Below are 19,086 nucleotides of genomic sequence, written 5' to 3'. Positions count from 1 at the left end.
CAATGACTTTACATCATTTCTTCAGGCACTGGCAGTGGAGAAATTAACGGAGCCCAGTAAAAACCCAACTTCAAATCTGCTTTGTCTATACCTAGATCTATTGTGACTTTGCAGCATGACTCTGTACCCTCAACCCTCCCACGGACATATCTTATCCAATTTACTTTTACTTCTCTCTGCAGCATTTTGAGCTTTCATCCCAGATTTAAAATTTCTCCGTGCTTCATCAGCCACGAGCAGTCTTGCCTCAGATTCTCTGGTTCAACAAACTCAAAGTATTAATTCCTTCAAAGTACGCATCATCACTTGCCCAACATTTTCTGCTGATTTCAAAGCAGTTTAACCAACAATGCAGCACTGCACTGGTGGCTTTCTCCTCATTCTGCCCACATGTTTTAGCTCCCATCTTGTACTGAGCTTAGAATCCGTCTAATAAGCAACTGTCATGAGAACAGAATATTCATGATTACATCCATACTGTGCTGATGCATATGATCACTGCCTTGATCAAAGCTGTTTTGCTCCCGCAGCCCAGCAGGAAGCGCACCTGCAGCAGAGGAGCAGCTGCACACCTGTGTGCCAGGCGACTCCAAGCCAGCTAACAAATGGGTGCTGTGACCACCACATGCTGCACCCTGACACTGGGAAAAATTAAGGCATCGTACAGTGTTACTCTGCTGTCTGACAGCAGGATGAAGTTACTCAGAATAGCAATTAGCCACATACACTTCCAAGGAAGCAAGCAAAGGTGGCCAGCTGCTGCTTAGATAAGATCCATGCAGAGATCATCATTACAGACCAGAAAGAATTTCTCAAGGTCCAGAGGGCGGTGCAATGGCTTCAAACCGACTGCGTATTCATGAGGCAATTAGATGTGTCAATATGAGCCACAACAAAAATACACTGTATCAGAACATGATCCACAGTTTACCAAATTACAAGGACATATCTTCAAGTCAAATAGCACAAACACAATTACATAAATTACTCTCTAACCTTCAAGGGAAGAGTTCTTCCTTGTATTCTATTAATAAATCCTGGCAAGACAAAGTTTGAATCCGTGAATTTATTTCACTGGCTAGTTTAAAAACCTCTTTATTCAATGATCTTTTTCTGTCATAATCTCCATATATAATTTAAACAGAGTGCATTCTCTTGCTATGAGTGTAATTTTCATTTAAGTTGCTAGATCTTGTGCACAAAGAAATATGTCAGTTCAGCGCAACAGATAATACGCTCTTCTGTGCTATAGAAGAGCAAAACGTAGGCTGCTTATGTGCTCTAATATGAAGGCTGCTTTTCTTTTTTTAACCTTTTGTTACAAAAAAAAAAAAAAAAAAAGCTGGGTGGCAGCAAGCACCAGATAGCACGCCTGTGCAATATGAAAGCTACCTGTGACTTTCCTCAAATATGGACTCCCCCTTGCTTCTCAGACCCGCAAAGATTGAGATTAAGGCAACCAAAAAGGATTAGGATGTCTGAAGGCTGCTCCCTGGCATCACCTCCTCCTCATCTTCTCATTCTATTAGAAGTAAGCACATATAAAATCTCTCTCTCACCCCCTCCAATTATGTCATTTGTCTTCTGCTAACTCTTCTGCACTTCTATCCAGTACTATAATTGGAGAAGTTTTAAATAGATAATTTAACTTTGGGAGGATGTTCATTTTCACTAAGCATCTCCCTCCAGTCTCCAAAACTGACAAACCCTTTCACCTGAGTGTGCCGTTCTCTAATTGTGACAGCACTGTGAGAGAATTTATTTCAAACAGTTGAACAACCCAGAGGGAGTACGAATGCCCAAATATTTAACAAGGATGCCTTTTAAAATGAGAACTTAGCAAGTTTAAGTTGGTTGTTGCGTGATCAATAGCATACTGGCGCTATCAACCAGAAAAATTTCAATTTGTTCACCAAAAGAACTGCCTTTTCAGAAACTATTTGATGATTTGATTGGTGGATTTATCTCTTTCTTTTTGTTTCTTTGCCACTGCACATTAGTTTACCAGATCCTGGCTTCTCTTAGAGAGCTATCTGATGAAAGGTGAATGGAGACACTACTTCTATTTATCCTCTTGGAAGGCTTCAAACATTCCTCCAGCTCAGTATCTACGCTGACTTTATGATCATAAAGTTCAAGCGCAAGTCAGATTTATCCTGAAGAGAACACAATGGGTAGAGGGATAGCAATAGAGGCCTCTAGGTCAAAAAGACATGAAAATGGAAATAACCCTACAAAAAGGGTTACTTTTTTTTGAAGTGCAGTGTGGGTTTGTAAACAGGCATGTCCAAAAAGCATTCAGGCCATTAAAGGGAAAAAGAAGCCAGACTTCACTGATGGCACAGCATCCATTGCCATTTCACAACCACATGCAGCTGAGCCCAGCTAAATGCAGCACAGGAGATGATGACTTCCTTTTTAACAACAGCAATTCATCCTTGATCACCTCTGCTGGGGCACGCACCCAGAGTAGCAGTTCTTCAAAGCCCCATCAGCCAGCACACTGCTGAGTCAGTCTGGAAGGGATGAAGTGCAGCCACACCTCAGAGCTGCTAACCCGTGTGTGTGCCAAAGCTCCCACATTAACCAAACCCACAAGCCACACACACTTCTGGAATAACACTGCAAGGAATCTCACAATATACTTCTGGCTAAAACAGCATCTATGAATGCAAGGGAACAACAGTATGCCTTCCTTGGAGTCTCATTTCTCTGAAGTCTTTTAAGCACCACACATAATACAGAAATATAAGGAGCCAGGAAAAACTATGTATGTGAGTACGTTGTGATGACCGTGGCCCAAACCATTCACATCTAATTAGCTTTAACTGCATCTTCATCAGGAATGACTTGGGTCTAAGGAAAACAAAGGAGTTCAGTTTGCCAGACACAGGTGCAATGTGTTTGCCCAGGCTTTCATCACGAGGAGGACAGAGCATTGGGTTCAGCCTTTCTGCAGCTGTCGGCTCCAACTCCAGTAACAAAAGTGAGAGCAACTCAACCTGGTGCAACATTCTGGAAGTGATGAAAATGCAGACTGTCATCTGGAGAAGTGCTGGTTACACACAAGCCAACTTGAGAGGGTATTTTTAGTGTGTTATGTCCAGCTTTGTCATTTCAAAAACAGCTATGGCCTTGTCCATTGGTAACCTTTGCAGGGATACTGGAACATCAGGAGACACTGGGGTCTGCAGAGCCAATGCAGCCCACAGCTCTTCAATTCCTTTATTTCTTCAGAAACAAGTTCAAACCAGGACATCAGAAAGCCTCAGTTCTGAAATCCTACCACACACTGATCCCCAAAATCAGCTGTTTTCTTGGATTACTTTTTTGTTTGTTTGTTTTGTTGTTGTCATTTTATCCTTCTTCAAAATTATCTTCAGATTCCCTCAATTATTTTTTATGTTATGCCTTTGGTAAATAACCTGTGATCTGCTATATCATATCATGCAATTACCTTCTAACTGTCACTTGCAGAATTCTCACGTGCTACACAGTGAAAATTCTGGGCTTCACAAATACTTCTGGCACAGAACTGAGAACAGCTGAAATGAGGAAGGAGTAGGAAAGAAAAATATAGCTGAAGTTTGTATGAAAATACATGCTAAAATTAAATTGTTTTTTTAGAACATCAGTAAGTACGTAGGTTGTTCTGAAAGTAACATTTCCTATTTATTTTCCTGGAAACTGTAACAGATACAAAGAGCACAATAACACTACTTGATAAAGCAAATTCTCAGCTACAAAATGCTCTTTTTCAACATAGCCACCACCATTAGCTATGCCTCTCTGCCAGTGATGAGCAGGAGCCTGCATGACGCCCTCACAAAAATCTGAATAGCCATCTGGAACGTGGTTTGTCTTCCACTGTCGTCACCAGCGCTGAAACACACACCACCCACCACCTCACTGTGTTCACATCCACTTCTTGGTCTCCACGCACTTTCAGCAGCCATTGATGAATATCAGTGGGTGCCATTTTCTCTGCTTGGAGGAATTCAGCAGCACCCCTTTGCTCCACGTGTGTGTCCATGTCAGACTCCATGCTGTCAGACTGCCCCTCTGCTGCCATCTGTCCCACGGCAACAACATGCAACGGCACACAGGTGGGAAGGTTCAGCCTCTGCTGCCATACCACCAACATGCACCTCTAACGCTGTGGGCCAACAGAATAAAACAGGAGGCATTACTATCAGAGCAGTGTTGTGCCTCAGCTTCTATTGCTTCTTCAGACTTTTGCTGAAAACAGTAAAGAAAATAGACAGTTGGCAAAATGAAGCACAGTCAGGAAAAGGGAGCAATCTAACTGCAAAAATGATTGCACAAATAGCTTGCTTCTTCGCTGGCTTTAGTCATAAAAAAAAAAGTCTACAGGTACTTGTGTCTGGAGATTGCTTGTTTTCAAACACTTCCCCTCAATGACACAAACTGCCCAAACTGATGAAACGACATGTAAACAATAAAACATCAATGCCTCTGGAAGAAACTGCAATGAAATATCATTGTCCTTTATCAACACACCCTGTAGCAGATAGCTTTTCCTTCTCAGCATCCCAATAAATCACTCACTAATCACATTTCACTCAATGTTGCACCATCACATTCAAGGTTGGAGTCCACACTGAAGGGAAGGCTTTCCAGACCAAAACCAACACTCCTGTGTAAGTAATTACACGCAACTGTACAACCTAGCCTTTCACCATACTGGTTGAGCTGTTGTGTAATCTCAACAGGTGTTGGCCACCTGATGTCAATATAATTATCAGTTCCCTGCTCTGCAAAGTAGCTTCATACGTTCTTTGAGGAAGACTGCTCTTCCAAAAAAAATAAAAAATTAAAAAAATACCACACCAGAAAAAAACACCTCATTTTGCAAATTCATCTATAAGCATGATTCAGACACATATTATGAGTTCCCAGTGCAGAATCAGTTCTTCTCTACTACAACATCTGCTGAAGACTCCCTCTAAAACACCCACTAACTACTTTGCAAATGGAAGAAATCTATTCAGGTATACAGCTCCTGAGCTTAATTATTATTATGCCAAGTTTTAAAAGCAGCAGTATTCATACATAAACATATTAGGAATAAATTTTTCACTCTAAGGATGATGAGCTGCTGGCACAGGCTGCCCAGAGAGCTGTAGAGGCATTCAAGGCTGGACTGGGTGGAGCTTTATGCAACTTGCTATGATGGGAGGCAACCCTGCTCAGAACAGGGGGTTGGAATTGGGTCCCTTCCAGCCCACAATCTTCTACGATTCTCTAAAGCAGTACCTAGCACCTTGAATGCAAAACAGGTATTAAGACCTAGACAGCAAATGCTGTGTAAATATAAGGGCCCAGCTACTCCAGATAAGGAGGGGACAGAGAAAGGAGCCCCCAGTCCTGACAGGAGCATTTGTGCAGATTAGAGGCAAATAGCTACAGCAAGAATAACACAGTTACCAGGAAAGAAACACTTCAGTTGCAGGTGGATTTTACTTTTGCAGCAAGGAAGAACCAGAACATTAACCCGTTCATAACCAGCATGTCAATCCTGAAGCATCCATCTGGAAGGTAGGATAACAAAGTCAGGTAATGCCATCAAGTAAGCAGGCCTCAAGCAGTACAGGTGAAATGACAGCATGGACTTAAGTAGCAAAACAAATTGAGCTTTCTCCACTTTACTTGCAAGTACGAAAACTAGCAGAAGGGTCCAATTTTTATTGATGCTACTTGTATTGATTGCAGCAGAAGTCACTGAAAGGAACCAAGGGATGCAGTGAACAACTCATCACCTTCCTCCAGCAGACAGGACAGTGGTATTGTCCTGGATCTTTTCTTTTGCTTAGTATCTTGTGGCCCAGGTGGTCAATGAGAACTGAAACAGTGTACTCTAAAACAATGCATTTTATTTCCAGCTCAGCAAGACCACTCTCAGGCATGTCCATGAGCTTCAGTATTATTTCCAAGGAACGTAATCGAATGTAGCAGACTCCAGGACAGCCACTGTTTCAAGAATAAAAGCAAAAAGGCAAATCAAAACACAATTCTTGTCACTCACACTCAGTGTATGTAGATGAAAAACATCCAGCTTCAAAAAGAAAGCAAGCACTGCCTTATTACAGTGGGTGCTCATAGTCTCTTCAGTTCAGCAGAGAGCACAACTGTCAGGTAAATTAAAAACCAAAGATCAGAACGGAATTATTTAGCAAGTGAACTTGTTGCCAACAGAGTGCAAATGAGACAAGCCAGAGCTGTTACCCACTGACAGCATGCATCCTACAAGCCTCACCTGTGCCTGGCTCTGCACACAGCCTACACCCAAAGCATCTGCTGATGGCTCTAAAGTACAGAAGCAAAGAGGGGAATGCAATCTCAGACTACAGAAAGAGTCACTGATCAAGACAGCAATCAAAACGGTGAAGTGTGAAGGTATAATCAAAACCACCATGAAACTACAAGGCTGTCCAGGCCCACTGCAAAAAAAAAAAAAAAAAAAAAAAAAAGCTTTCTTCATATGTTTCATCTTGAGCACTAATTGTCAAAAGAGAAAAGATCACACTGCTTAATGACACAAAATGCATAGCATGAGGTATTAATCACTTTTTGACAGAGAACTGTTTGTGCTGTTACACATTATCCGAGTGACAAACTTCACCCTGGGATTCACTCCCAAAACATATCACTGTAGTGTGGACATTTACTTCTACTGTGCATTCCTGAGCCCCTGTGCACCAGGTCTGCTCCCACTTTTAAGCAGCTGGCTCCTTGGCACATAAGCATAAATTCCTGTGCAGTTTTAAGTCATTAGTTAAATTAAAAAGAAATCCTTAGCTGTTTTGAAATAATATTCAAACAGTTCATGAACATATCTCAAGTTGTTTCCCTCACCCTTGAAAGCATGCTCTTCATCAGTGTCATCTAGTTATTAATTACGTTTTGTTCCTATAAAACATCACTTTAGCAGCAACTTAAAGGAATAGACTCTTGCTTTGATTGCCAGGGTAACCAGATCTGCCTCTTCATGCCTTTTGTTTGCCCTCTCATTGATTCATTAACATATCTCAATCAAAGGAAGTGGAAGCAAAGGAAAATGTGAGAGAAAATTGAACATGAGATTAAAGTAACAGGTAGACTAGAAATACTCATGAGCTTCCAAGAAGGAAGATTAAATGAGAACAAGGCCCTCTGAAAGGTTCTGGGATCAGAATTAAGATTTTTAAGAATGCTTAAACTATAAGTGCTCTACAAACACTGGCCCAACAACGCTACATACCCATCTTCATATCAAGAGGCTGAGCAAACACCTTACCAAAAACTTCCACATAAAATCAATTTCTTCTCCATAGCAGCTGGTCTGCACTTTCTGGGAATGCTTTTTCTTAAGACAAACTAATTCTTCCCACCAGATACTAACAACGGTGTCAGCAAGCCTTGCCAGTGAAAGCTGAACCTTCATCAGCTGACACTGAGGACAATCATTATACAGTAGCATGTTTTTCTCTGTCCATTCAGGCACCCCACGCTGCAGGCTGAAGAAGATGGTTTTGTGAAGCCTGTGATCAACCTACCAGCACAACAACACATCCTGTTTTGGACACCTCATTATAGCATTACCTTCAGACATTGACTCTAATTTTATGCTCTGGTTTACCATTGCTTTATCTGGGAAGTACCAACAGTGCTTCAGTCTCAATTCCATGCTGAATTTGACCCAGGTTAATTGTTATTGCTGGCAATCTGCTAGCTGTGTGGTAAAAGAGCCAGCTGACAACATGACAACAGCTTCTTACATGAATTAGTGAGATGCAGACAGAACCAAGCCAAGGACTGAAGGCACAAAGATCCAGCCTCCAGTTTTTCCACTGGAAGCTATCCCTGCAGAGCGCTGCCCAAGCACGCCAGGGGAAGTCTGTGCTGCCCTGCCAGTGCTGCTCTCCTGGGTCACAGCTACCATTCAGCATAGCTTCCCAAGCATATGCTTCCTCTCCAGCTGGTTTTAAATTACTTCTAACTGCCAAATATTCTTTACTGCATTTACTTCCCAGCAATGATTTAAAGTAAATGTTTATTTTTAAATCATATTTGACGTTTTATTAGGTACACTGGAAAATAAACCCACTCCTACATATGCAAAAATTAGGAATTAATGAGGTCTGGCAATTACCTTGACGGAATGAACCAAGTGAGTTACTTGTACATACGGAGTTTTACCAGAAAAAAAAACCTGCTCCAGTAGTTTAAAAACAAATGAAATTGCTTCTTATTGATTTTAATTTAGGTTGAAACACTAGCTGTCTCTCCAACAAAGCCAGAAATGGAAACAACTATAAATGAGTACAAGATGCGATAAGATCGACAGGTTCTCAGGCAACCCAATATAGAGATGACCTCCAGCTTAGATGGTAGTTAAAATATGACAGCATATGTATGGATCAATAAATAAGTTTGCATTTGTCTCAGCACCAAATGCTGAAGAGATGCATGTCTTTTTCTCTTTGTTACTCTAAAACGTTGTCCAATTAAGCTCTACTGGCTTTTCTTACAGATCGTCTACATTCTAATTTACAAATAAAATCAAGAGAAGCAATTAAATGTTAAGTACTATCAGCATGTTTCCCCAAGTGATGCACATGTGCAACAGAACAGAAGTAGTCCAATCTTGATACAGAAGGCCAGGTTACAAATTGAAATACATTTGTATTATCATTACTTGCAGGCTTCACGCTCCAGCAAGTAGGAACGCCGGGCACCACGCTCCCCTTCTGTGCACAGTGCAGGCTGACCAGGAGTCCCACTGCCTGCAGCAGATGCATGTAAGTGTTATTTCTGCAAGCCAGTGCTCGTGGTGAAGGAGCAACCAGGTGCACAGGGTGCACAGAAAGAACGTGTACAGCACTGACTGATGCTGAAGGGGCTTGTGATGACAGCCATCTAGTCCAGCACTTCTAATGTCACTGAAAGCCTTGCTGGCATGCTGCCCAACAGGCCCTCCAGCTCCTAAGGCTGCACCCATAGCCAGGGCCCAGCCCACCCTGCGCTCCATCCTCCTGAAGCAGGCAGGACATATCAGCTACAATCAGGAACAGCCAAGTTTACAAACTTTTCATCATCCCAGAACTTGATCCAATATTAGCTGATAGCAGTGGATCAGATCTTATCAGCAGATTTTGCCCACATGGTTAGAACATCACACTCCCTTCACTTACTTCAGTCACAAAGATCTCTCCCTTCACAGACAGGATCGTATTAACAGGAAGAAAAGTGATCCACCCTCCCCACATGGTGCATAGTACAACTTGCCCAAGACAATCATGGGGAAAAGCTAGAAGTATCCAAGGGAGGACAGCTTAATGGAAAGATGGTCACAGCAACAGGGCACATCTCCTAAACCCTCACAATTAGCCCAATTCCTGCTTCCCCCTACCTATATCCACCAGAAGAAAATGAGGATGTTACAAGAAAAGCTATTCCTACCAACAATAGTAGGACGATTAACAGGCGAAGGAATTGATGGGAAAAAACATTCCTAAACAATCCATCATCTCCTTGGGGTTACACCCAAATGATCATCTGCTCCTTGAGCTCAAGCTGAGGCTTAGTGAGTACCTGCATCATTACAAGATGCACCAACTGCTCCTCCTTTATGAACTGCATAGAGGGGAGGAAAAAAAAATAGAGCAAAAGATAAATTTAAGACATTAGGAACACAGAGGACTACTGCTAGAAAGGTCTGCCTTTATAACAGTGAAGTTGCCTTTCTAGCTTTTGTAAAGTCATTAAAAAAAAAAAAACTATTCAAAGAGTTTATTAAAATGAAGCTAAAAATGGTAAGAATTAGTGTTCCAGGCCACATCCAGTGAACAGCAGACTATTTTGTTCAGCACTGGCTCCGATAGCCATCTAGAAGTCGCTAGGCAAACAATCAACGTGAGCCTTCTTGCTGTGGCAGAAAAATAGGCCACTGAAAATCCTTGGACAAACAGAAAGGGCAGCAGCATTGTGCATATAAGATATGAGTAAGACCCATGCTTAGCTCTGGTGTGCACCTTTCTAAAAATAAGTTGCATAAAAACCTGGAGAAAAGTCTCAAAAAAAAAGTCTGTAAAAATTATTCAAAGACTGGATAAAATCTGATAGCAAGAGGCTTGTGTGGCTCAGGTCACTGAGTTAATCAGGACACTGTGATATGGATTGATTGCAGTGTGTAAGTACTTTCATGGGAAGAAAATACCAGAGGGCTCTTTAAACTGGTAGTGAAAAGTGGAACAGATACAAGGCAGTTGTTAATAAAGTTCTATGCTTTAATACTGTGCTTTGCACTTAACATCCATCAAGTTACTGCAGAATGATCATCACAAAATATTTGTAATAACCACTTGTTCAGTTTCTTATCTTTTGGAGGCTGCTTTACTCAACAGCTAGAAGTTGGGTCTGGCTTCAAAATAAGCGTAGAGCAAATAATCCCTGTTTAAAAAAAGGCATCTGTTGACAGTAAGTCTCACACCTTCCTTTGCAACAGCCACAGCTTTGGTCAGAGAACAGAGTACAACCCACCAGAACGACTCCAAGGGCTGCTGTGCATGACAAGCATCCCTCCAGAAAGGCAGGATTTTAACAGAAGGACTACACACCTCTGCTTCTCACCCAAGGACTCACACAGACGTGGTTCTACATTTCAACACATGGCAAAACAAAAACTCCCATGAAGCACAGTGACTGTGTAAAAACCACACATCTTTGACCAAGGCAGCCCACGGAAAGATCATAAGCAACACACACAGCCATTTTTCAGAACAATCACACCAGGGCTACAGCACAAATCCTCCCCTGACAAAAACCACCACAGTAACAGTAGCATCCACGGTGCTGTGACAATTTGCAAAAGCTGAGGACCTGCCATTATGTTAAGATAAAACACAGTAAGTTTGCAACATTTTGCGCCCCAGGTTTACAAAGATAACAATGAATTAATTCACAGTAAACAAAAGAGAAGCATTTTACAATGCATAAACAAACTTGTAAGAAACAATTTAAAAAGTCACAGCTTCCAAAAGTGCTGTCACCATGCCTGTGTTTTTAACACTTATTTAAATAGCTAAAACCACACAAAGGTGTTGTGCTGGAACACAAACAGATCTACAGAAGCCATATAATCTGATGCAAAACCCTGGGGCAAAAGAAGAGAAGAAAAATAAACAACTAATTTTAGAACCTGAATACTCCATTAGCAATTCTCACCAATTAAAAGATGATGCAACTGCTGTCAACAGGCAAATTTTAGTTGTACATTGTATTTTAAACGTGGATTTATTACAACATACGGAAGCTCCAGCACTGTAACAGCAATAAGTAAGCTGGTTACTTGTAGCACTGAGGCCAACAAGTAGAGAAGTTCCACCCTACTTTTCCTTCTGTCTACAAATGGATGCAATGTTTCAGAGACAGTTACTCCACGCAGACCTCATTCCTACTTTGACTGGAGCACACCTGCAATACAGTCCCCAGGAAGCTGCAAGAACTGCAGGAATCAAAATACCAATGAAAGTCAATAGAAAATATAAATATAATCCTTAAACTCACTGTGACAACAACATAGATCTATACTTAATTATTTGAAAGCTACCGCCCATCCTTCTTGTCTGGACTTGAAGTTTCCCACAGGAGTGAGAGGGATAGAAAAGATATCCAACCACAGAGAACAAAGAGCAGTTGTACACTGAGGTCCACGAAGCTGAGGGTGATACAGGTATCCACCCATTGAAAACAAAGCAAAAACACACTAAATTTGATCTACAATGATGTGCAAATTAGTTACCTTAAAAATAGATTTAATAGGAGAGTATCTTTAAGCATATCAAACCATGACTCGAAGTAGAGCAGTGGTCCTCAGTGCTGTAGGGGTTTCTGCATGGACATCCTTAATTTTAAGAAATCAAATAAGGTCTGAAGACAGTAAGCATTGGGACAGAAGACTTCCTGTTTATTTCTTTGCTAGAAAAATGGCTTATTGAGGGTGTGTGGCACAATTGATTTTGCCTTCCTATCTTGATTGCTTACTCACCACTGCTTGCAGCGAAGGCCTCTTCCGCCCTGAGGCAGCCAACACTTCTTTTTCTACCAGCCTGACAGAAACCAGCCACTGAACTCCAGGTCTACGACAGCAGGCTGCTAAAGAACAATCCAAATGGTAGATGTTTTCGTAGGAGCAAACAGCCAAGGCAGTGCTGTGACTAAAGCAGGCATTAGGTTATTTTCAGCGTCACTCCCAAGCCTCCTGCAAGGACAAAGGATGGAAGAAGCAAAGGAGGGAAAACTGAACAACCGCCTGCTTTCCCTGTGAGGAGTCATCAGATAGTTGCCCCTTAGCGTCAGCAGAATAAACCAGCTCCAACAGAAGAACTGTAACAGACACACTTTATTTCCAAAAAGAGAACAAAACAGCTGCCACAAGACCAAATAACATCCCACGTTCCGCTTCGAAATACCAATGCAGCTCTTCAGAGCTCAAGGTCTCATTCATTACCTATCTGCAAGCTGAGAAAAGGATTTTTCAAAGCGGCTTTCCTCAGCTAAGCATCCAAGTCTCAAAACACCTAGATTTTCTTTAGAAAGGCCTCCATGCTATGAATGCAAAGTCCCTCAAAGCAGACACTGGCACAGGATAAACATATTCAGGCATCGCTGCAGCATTTATGCACAGAAAAACTGCAACACCCACATCAATTGAGATTTTGTGTGTCAGTTCTGCTGGCAGGTGCACAATGCGGTCAAGTTTTAGGTTCTAGAAAATGGTTCATCATTATTCAAATGACTTGATAATTAAGAACACTAGTACTTCAACTCCCAAGCAAGCTTAGAGATGCATAATAAAACCACATTAAAAACAACAAGACCACGTACCAGATGATTTTACTTCAGCCATAGCTCTCCCAAAGACATTCATATTGCCCAAAGGTTACACATTCAGTGTAATAAAGACATATCTTACAGTGATTGCACAAGTGTCTTTTTATTTATTTATTTTACTGCTGTGTTCTCCCTCCTCCCTCAATCAGATGTGGAGATGATCCTCCACCACTGCATCCCAACAGTACTGCAAAGAACTAAAGAAAAGGAAAACCAAAACAGCAATACCCACAGAGTATCTCAGTACCTTCACTGTTTTGCTCACACTTTGTGCCTCCAATTCATCTGTTCACTTTCTGGGTGGGAAGTGTCTCTGTCACCTTACAGCTCAAGGCAAAAGAAAACAAGAATCCACTGCACCCCATCAACTGTGCATAAACATGAAGAGTGTACACAAAAAGGCAAGTACCCTGAGGCATAGCCAGTGCAGCCCTGATTACACATGGATACACCTGTCCTCACTGCAGTGGGGTTAGGCTGCTCTGCAGAGCTGCACCTCCTGAGCAGAGCTGGAAGGAAGGAGCCATAGCGACTCACCATGGGTCAGGTTCAGCAGGAATCTAGTTGGTTACTTGGGTAACAAGCACCAGCAAGCATCACAATCTACCAAGTAATTCGAAAGGTAAATGATGGGACAAGGGGGAATGGCTTAAAGAAGGGAGATTTAGGTCTGATATTATGGAGAACTTCTGTACTCAGAAGGCAGTGAGGCAGTGGAGGTCTCAAGGCCAGGCTGGATGGCCCAGGGCAGCCTGAGCTGGTAAGGAGCAGCCAGCCCATAGTACTAGGTTGGAAATGGGTGGTCTTCAATGTCCTTCCCAATCTAAGCCATTCGATGATGATTCTGTTAAAGTTAACTATACCCAAGGATGACTTCTCTGGCTGTTTCCAGCTGTTTGTTGACACAATGTGTAAACCAGCCTTTCCATACGAGTTACTGTGTAGCTGGCTGTCTCCAGGTGTTCACAGCCTGGGCTTCTCACTACAAAAGCTTTCACTTAAAGCTGTCCTTCTCTGCTCTGCTTCCACCAAGCCAACACAGCCTGATTCCTCCTGCCAATCCACACAGTCACATCCCTGCCAGCCCAGCACAATATGACACAGGCCTACAAGTCTCACTTGGAAGAAACATCAACGGGAGGTTATCTCGTGAAGAAGGGAAATCGTCTGTGAAGGTACAGGGATACCTAAAGCAATCCCCAGAAGAAACATATAAAAGCACAGACTAACCCACATGGGGCACACCTGCAACCTCAGATGCTTAGATAATCCTCAGAAAATACTTAGAAGTTTGATTTTAGACAACAGTTTAAGTACCACAGCATGTAAATGTAAATAATTACAGCTTGGTAAACACAGCAGCAACTCTGGCCTTTAAAAATGGAAGGACAGAAACCTGGGCAAACAGAAGCAAGTATAATTTTTTCCATAATTTCACAGATTAATGATATATATTAGCTAAAGAACAGTGCTATTACTGTACCCTTAGGCTTTAGATCACATCATGCCACATGTTCATTTGGCTGCTAAAGAGCAGCAACAAAATGATTAGCATTTTTTTCCAATGATAGTTGAGATTAATAGTCTGAAGTCATTTCTTTAGCTTAACCGTGAAACCCAAACACTGAATCTAGAGCCAACTTTAATAACACTACTTCAGAAAACCCCAAGTTAGTCCTGGAGTGCTGATCAAGAGGTGAACAGGGTCTTCACTGTTATCTGGACTCACTGTAATTGGATACAAACCCCAACCAAACACAAGCATCTCTATAACAGCACAGCTTTAACTAAGGGCACACATGTCACTAAAGACACCACTTCCCTCAGTAAAGAGAGGGAAGCTGTGAGCAAAGCCACCACCCTACTGAAATCAATAGGTGCTTTGCAGCGATTTCTGTGGTCCCAAAATCTCCCTGTGCTTCCAGTTCTAGGTTTAGAGGGCGAGCAAAGAGCTTAACACTGGTTTCTTTTTTGAGCTGCACTAAAGCACTTTATTCCCCAACACTCAGCTGTTCCGACTCTCACACAGAGGAGCAGAGGTGACAGGGTAACCCTCTACAGAGCTCAGCAGGCCCCGGCTGCTCAGCAGAGGTTCCCAATGTGATACAGAAAGGACAGCAAGCAACAAGGCAGCATCTCTGCACTACACCCACAGTAAGTGCCTCACTGCTCTGACCAGAACATACTTTTTTTTTTTTTTTTTTTTAATTACAAAATCCTTCCATCCCCATTTCCTTGTGAAAAAGGAGAGGCATTAGGGCATGAGAGAACAGCCAGAGATGCCCTAACCCACACACATAGGCACGAGCTTCTCTCTCTCCCAAGCAGAGCAGCATCCCCAGCCTGAACACACACAAACCTGAATCTCTTCAACGCCCTGATGTGACTAAACTCCAGTTACCCCTAACTTGCATTCATTTACTTTTTGGAAGTGCCTCCCCTCCATGAGGCCTCTTGCTCCCTCCCTAACTTCGGGGTCCTCTCGTTCTCTGGCTGGCAGTGCAGGCAGCTCCTGTGACTGCCTGAGGACTCCGGAAAGCCACATCCTGGCTGTGTAAACCACAACTCAGCTCCTGCAAACCTGCTCCCGCACGGACAGCGAAGCTCTCCCTGAGCTGCCCCCAGAAGCATGCCAGCCCACTCAGCTCGAGCAGCCTGGGAAGGCTCATTCAACATTCTTTATCTGCAAGGACTCCATTAGCAGCTTCCCGGAATGCAAAGTGTATTTTAAGAAGGCACTGAAAATAAGGGATAATTAAAATGTAAGAAGTGTCATCTTCATAAAAGCCACAGGACTAAATAAAGTCTTGGAGGGCCCTCTCCTGTACGTTCCGTATTTCTCTACGTGCACAGTACACCTTCCTCTGCAAAACCTTGAGCAAACAAAGGCGGTCTTCTCAGCACCTTGACAAAACAGCTAAAGTAGCATTTGATGAGTTCGTCAGAAAAGCTCTGAGGCTATTTTTTCCTCCAGGCAGAAAATAGTTACAGCAGGATTACCTCTCCACTCGGAAGTACGAAGACTCAAAAACCCAAAACGCATTTACAGACAATCACCAGGATGGGGACAATTTCATTCACAAATACTGAGCTAATGTAGGTTTATGCGTCTTGTTGAAGGAAACACCAACAATTATCACCCGGAGATGACAGGACTGTGACAGCAACAGCCACAAACGCAGAGGTGCACTTATTTCCTTCACAAGAAAGTATTTACCTCTCAGCAGAGCACTGAGAAACGATGTAGAAGGGTATCACAGCGAGATACTATTAATGTCTTACTGATTTTTGGTACTGTGAATTTAGATTAATGAGCAAACAGACCCCATGGAAACAACCTCTTTTACCTTGTCTTGGTTTGATTTATTAAGCATTGCAATTACCAGTGACAGGCCCACAGAAAAATGCACTGAACTTAACACTTTGGAAACAGCAATACCTTACCTACGGATTTGAGCATGCAAGGGTGACTCCTTTCTTCTATTGCAACCAAAGGGACAGCAACACATACGCCTCTCTACACGGGGAGCATTGACTGCAATCCTAATAATACCGTAAAGGCTGTTTTGCAGCATGGTTCATTTATTTATTTATTTAGAAGAAAAAGTGGCCTTTGTGGTTCTTCACAAAGTGAATTAGAAGGGAGAACACAAATGGTGACCCCTCATACTTAAAGAGAACCGGGTACGAAGAGGGGAGGGGGGGGGGAAATACAGTTGTTACTTAGCACACAAAATAACACACACCTTAGACCCTCAGCAAACAGCATGAAAGCAACTGAAACTCTCATGACAGACACTACATGGTTAATAACGGCTGGGATTCCCCGCCAACACAAATTCCAATGATTTGCCATTGGATGCTGTCAGCACCAATGTCCTGTTCTAGTCCACTGAGATCCTCCCTGCAGCTTCCCTGCCTCGGGCATCTCCCATGCGTGATCACAGTCCGGAGTGCATCTACCCCTCGCGCACACACACACACACTTGTACCCCACAAATTGCTGCTTTTCAGTACAAACTCACAGCAGTCTGACATGCTTTTCTCCGGATAAAGACTGCACAACACTTTGCTCCCCAAGCAAACCCTTAGTGATGGACAGCCCAGAGACACCCCCAAGTATTACACAGCTGTTTTACAGCTTCTGGCTTCGAAGAGTTCACCTACACGCAGCAAACAGCCACGGACCTGCTACTCCATGATATTCAAACCACGAGGCAAATATTAGCAGGTTCAAACACTGCTGATCTAAATCTGCAAGTCTCACAATATTGTCATATTAAGCCTAAATCGCAGCTTGTTTTGCTCATGCGAGCCTAGAGCCTGCCTTCTAGATGTAATTACTGTGCAATATATATCAGAACCAGAGAGAAAGGCTTCACTCTGAGGGCTGGAATTGAGAAGAAATCAATACAAAGGAGATAAATGTTTCTTCAAGAGCTGCAGAGGTATTAACCCTCTCTCCAGCTCATTTTCTTTTTGCTTCCAATCATTTCACCATCCGAGAAGCTGCTGGAAAGACCGGAATACAGCAGCTCTACCTGCTCAGCTCCACGCTGGAGGTTAGAAAAAGAAATAAAATAAAAATGAAGTGCGTTTAAAGATAAAAAAAATAAAAAATAAAAAAGTGGAAGTTGCTGCAACGCTTCGAGAACGGCAGCCTTGCTCCCGTCTGAGCACGGGGAGCAGCGCACAGCCGGGCAGCGGCAGCAGCACGCGGGAAGAGCCGCGGGGCCGCGACCCACGCGTGGCCCCGCACACAGCGGAGAGCGCATCCCACCGCGACCCCGACGGAAGGGGCGCAAATCCGGGAAGCGAATAAAGAAACAAACCAGGTGGGGGAGAGAGGCTCGGGGGGAAGGGGGGATTAAGGCGCTTTCAGGACGACCCCAAGAAGCGCGGGGGGGCAGCCCGGCACGCGGGTTTGCGCCCGGCAGCGTGCGAGCGGGCGGCGTGGAGCCGAGGGGGCCCGGCGGCTCAGCCCGAAGCGGCGCGGCCCCGCGGGGGCAGCGGCGGCGACAGAGCGCCCCTGGCGGGGACCGGCGGCACCACGGCCCGAGCCGTGAGCTCCCCCGGGCCGGGGGCGCTGCCGGGGCCGCGGAGCGGAGCTCGGGCGGGCGCGGAGCGGGGCCGCCTCATTTAGGCGGAAGGTGCGGGGGAACGGAGCCTAGAGCGTGGTGGGGGAAGGGACGGGAAGGAGCGGGGCTCCCCAGCCCGCGGGCCGCATCGCCGTCTCCCCGCGGGGAGCGCGGAGTCAGCCCCGGCGCGGAGCGGGAGCGCGGCTCCGCAACCACCCGCCCCGCCAAGGTCAGCACGAGGCGCGGCGGGGCAGCTCCGCGGACACGAGTGGGGCGGGGAGGGCTGAGCACCGCGCGCGGCGAAGTTTGTGGCGGAGGAAGGAGACAGTGAGGAGGAATCGGGGCGCCGGTCCCGCGGCTCGACGGGAGCCCTCGGGCAGCCCTTCGAGAGCGGGGAATCGCCCGGGGATCTCCCCCCACACCTCCACCCCTTCTCGGGCCGCCCCACGCCGCGGCGATCGGAGAGCGTGGAACGCGGCAGAGCGGAGCTCAGCCCCGGCGTTCGCGGGAGCGCCGCCCGCAGCGCGGGGAACGCGGCCTCGGGGCTCTCGCCGGCACCACGGAGGTCACGGACACGCGCGGAGCAGGCACCGGGATTCCCCCCGCACCGCCGCGCGCACTCACTCACCGGGGAAGCACACCACATCATGGAGCACGGAGCTGGTGATTTTCAAGAAAAAGATCCACCAACACGGTTGCAGTAGCCTCCGCATGTCCAAAGCCGCACATCGAAAGGGGGGAGAGGGGCTAAAACAATTAACGCGCAGGGAAATAATAATTACAAAAAAAAAAAAAAATTTGAAAAGGAAGAAAAAAAACACCAAAAAAAAAACGGAGGGGGGGAACAAAAAAAAAATAAAAAACTTGTTGAAAATAAGTTTCGACCCGCGATCGTGCGGGAGACAGCGAGGGGCTGCTGCTCGCCTCCTCGGCGCGGAGCGAAGCCCACGGCCGCGGGGCGGGCGGGCGGCGGAGCGCCGGAGGGCGCGGGGACCCCGCGCGGCGCAGCGCGGGGCGGGCGGCTCGGGGCGCTCAGGCGGGCGGCATGCCGCGGAGCGGGAGCTCACAGCCGCCTCCGCGCACGGGCGGGCGGGCGGCGGTCAGCCGGGGCCCC

The 19,086-nt window shown here is 44.9% G+C and overlaps 1 protein-coding gene across 1 annotated transcript in view; it reads right to left on the bottom strand.

Annotated features, from left to right (window-relative positions):
• Positions 1 to 18,706, bottom strand: part of PTPRG (protein tyrosine phosphatase receptor type G) — a 375,335-nt gene extending 356,629 nt beyond the window's left edge. The window contains exon 1 of the mRNA XM_065749431.1: positions 18,601 to 18,706. Within this exon, the coding sequence (XP_065605503.1) occupies positions 18,601 to 18,685 (85 nt within the window). The 5' untranslated portion in view covers positions 18,686 to 18,706. The remainder of the gene's footprint in view (positions 1 to 18,600) is intronic.
• Positions 18,707 to 19,086: the final 380 nt, after the last annotated feature.

The sequence above is a fragment of the Cyrtonyx montezumae genome, unplaced genomic scaffold (assembly GCF_038088225.1).
Source record: "Cyrtonyx montezumae isolate F1298 unplaced genomic scaffold, pur_monq_1.0 scaffold_6, whole genome shotgun sequence".
Taxonomy (NCBI): domain Eukaryota; kingdom Metazoa; phylum Chordata; class Aves; order Galliformes; family Odontophoridae; genus Cyrtonyx; species Cyrtonyx montezumae.
The sequence above is the reverse complement of the archived record's forward strand: the minus strand, read 5'-3'. Positions and strand labels throughout refer to the sequence as shown.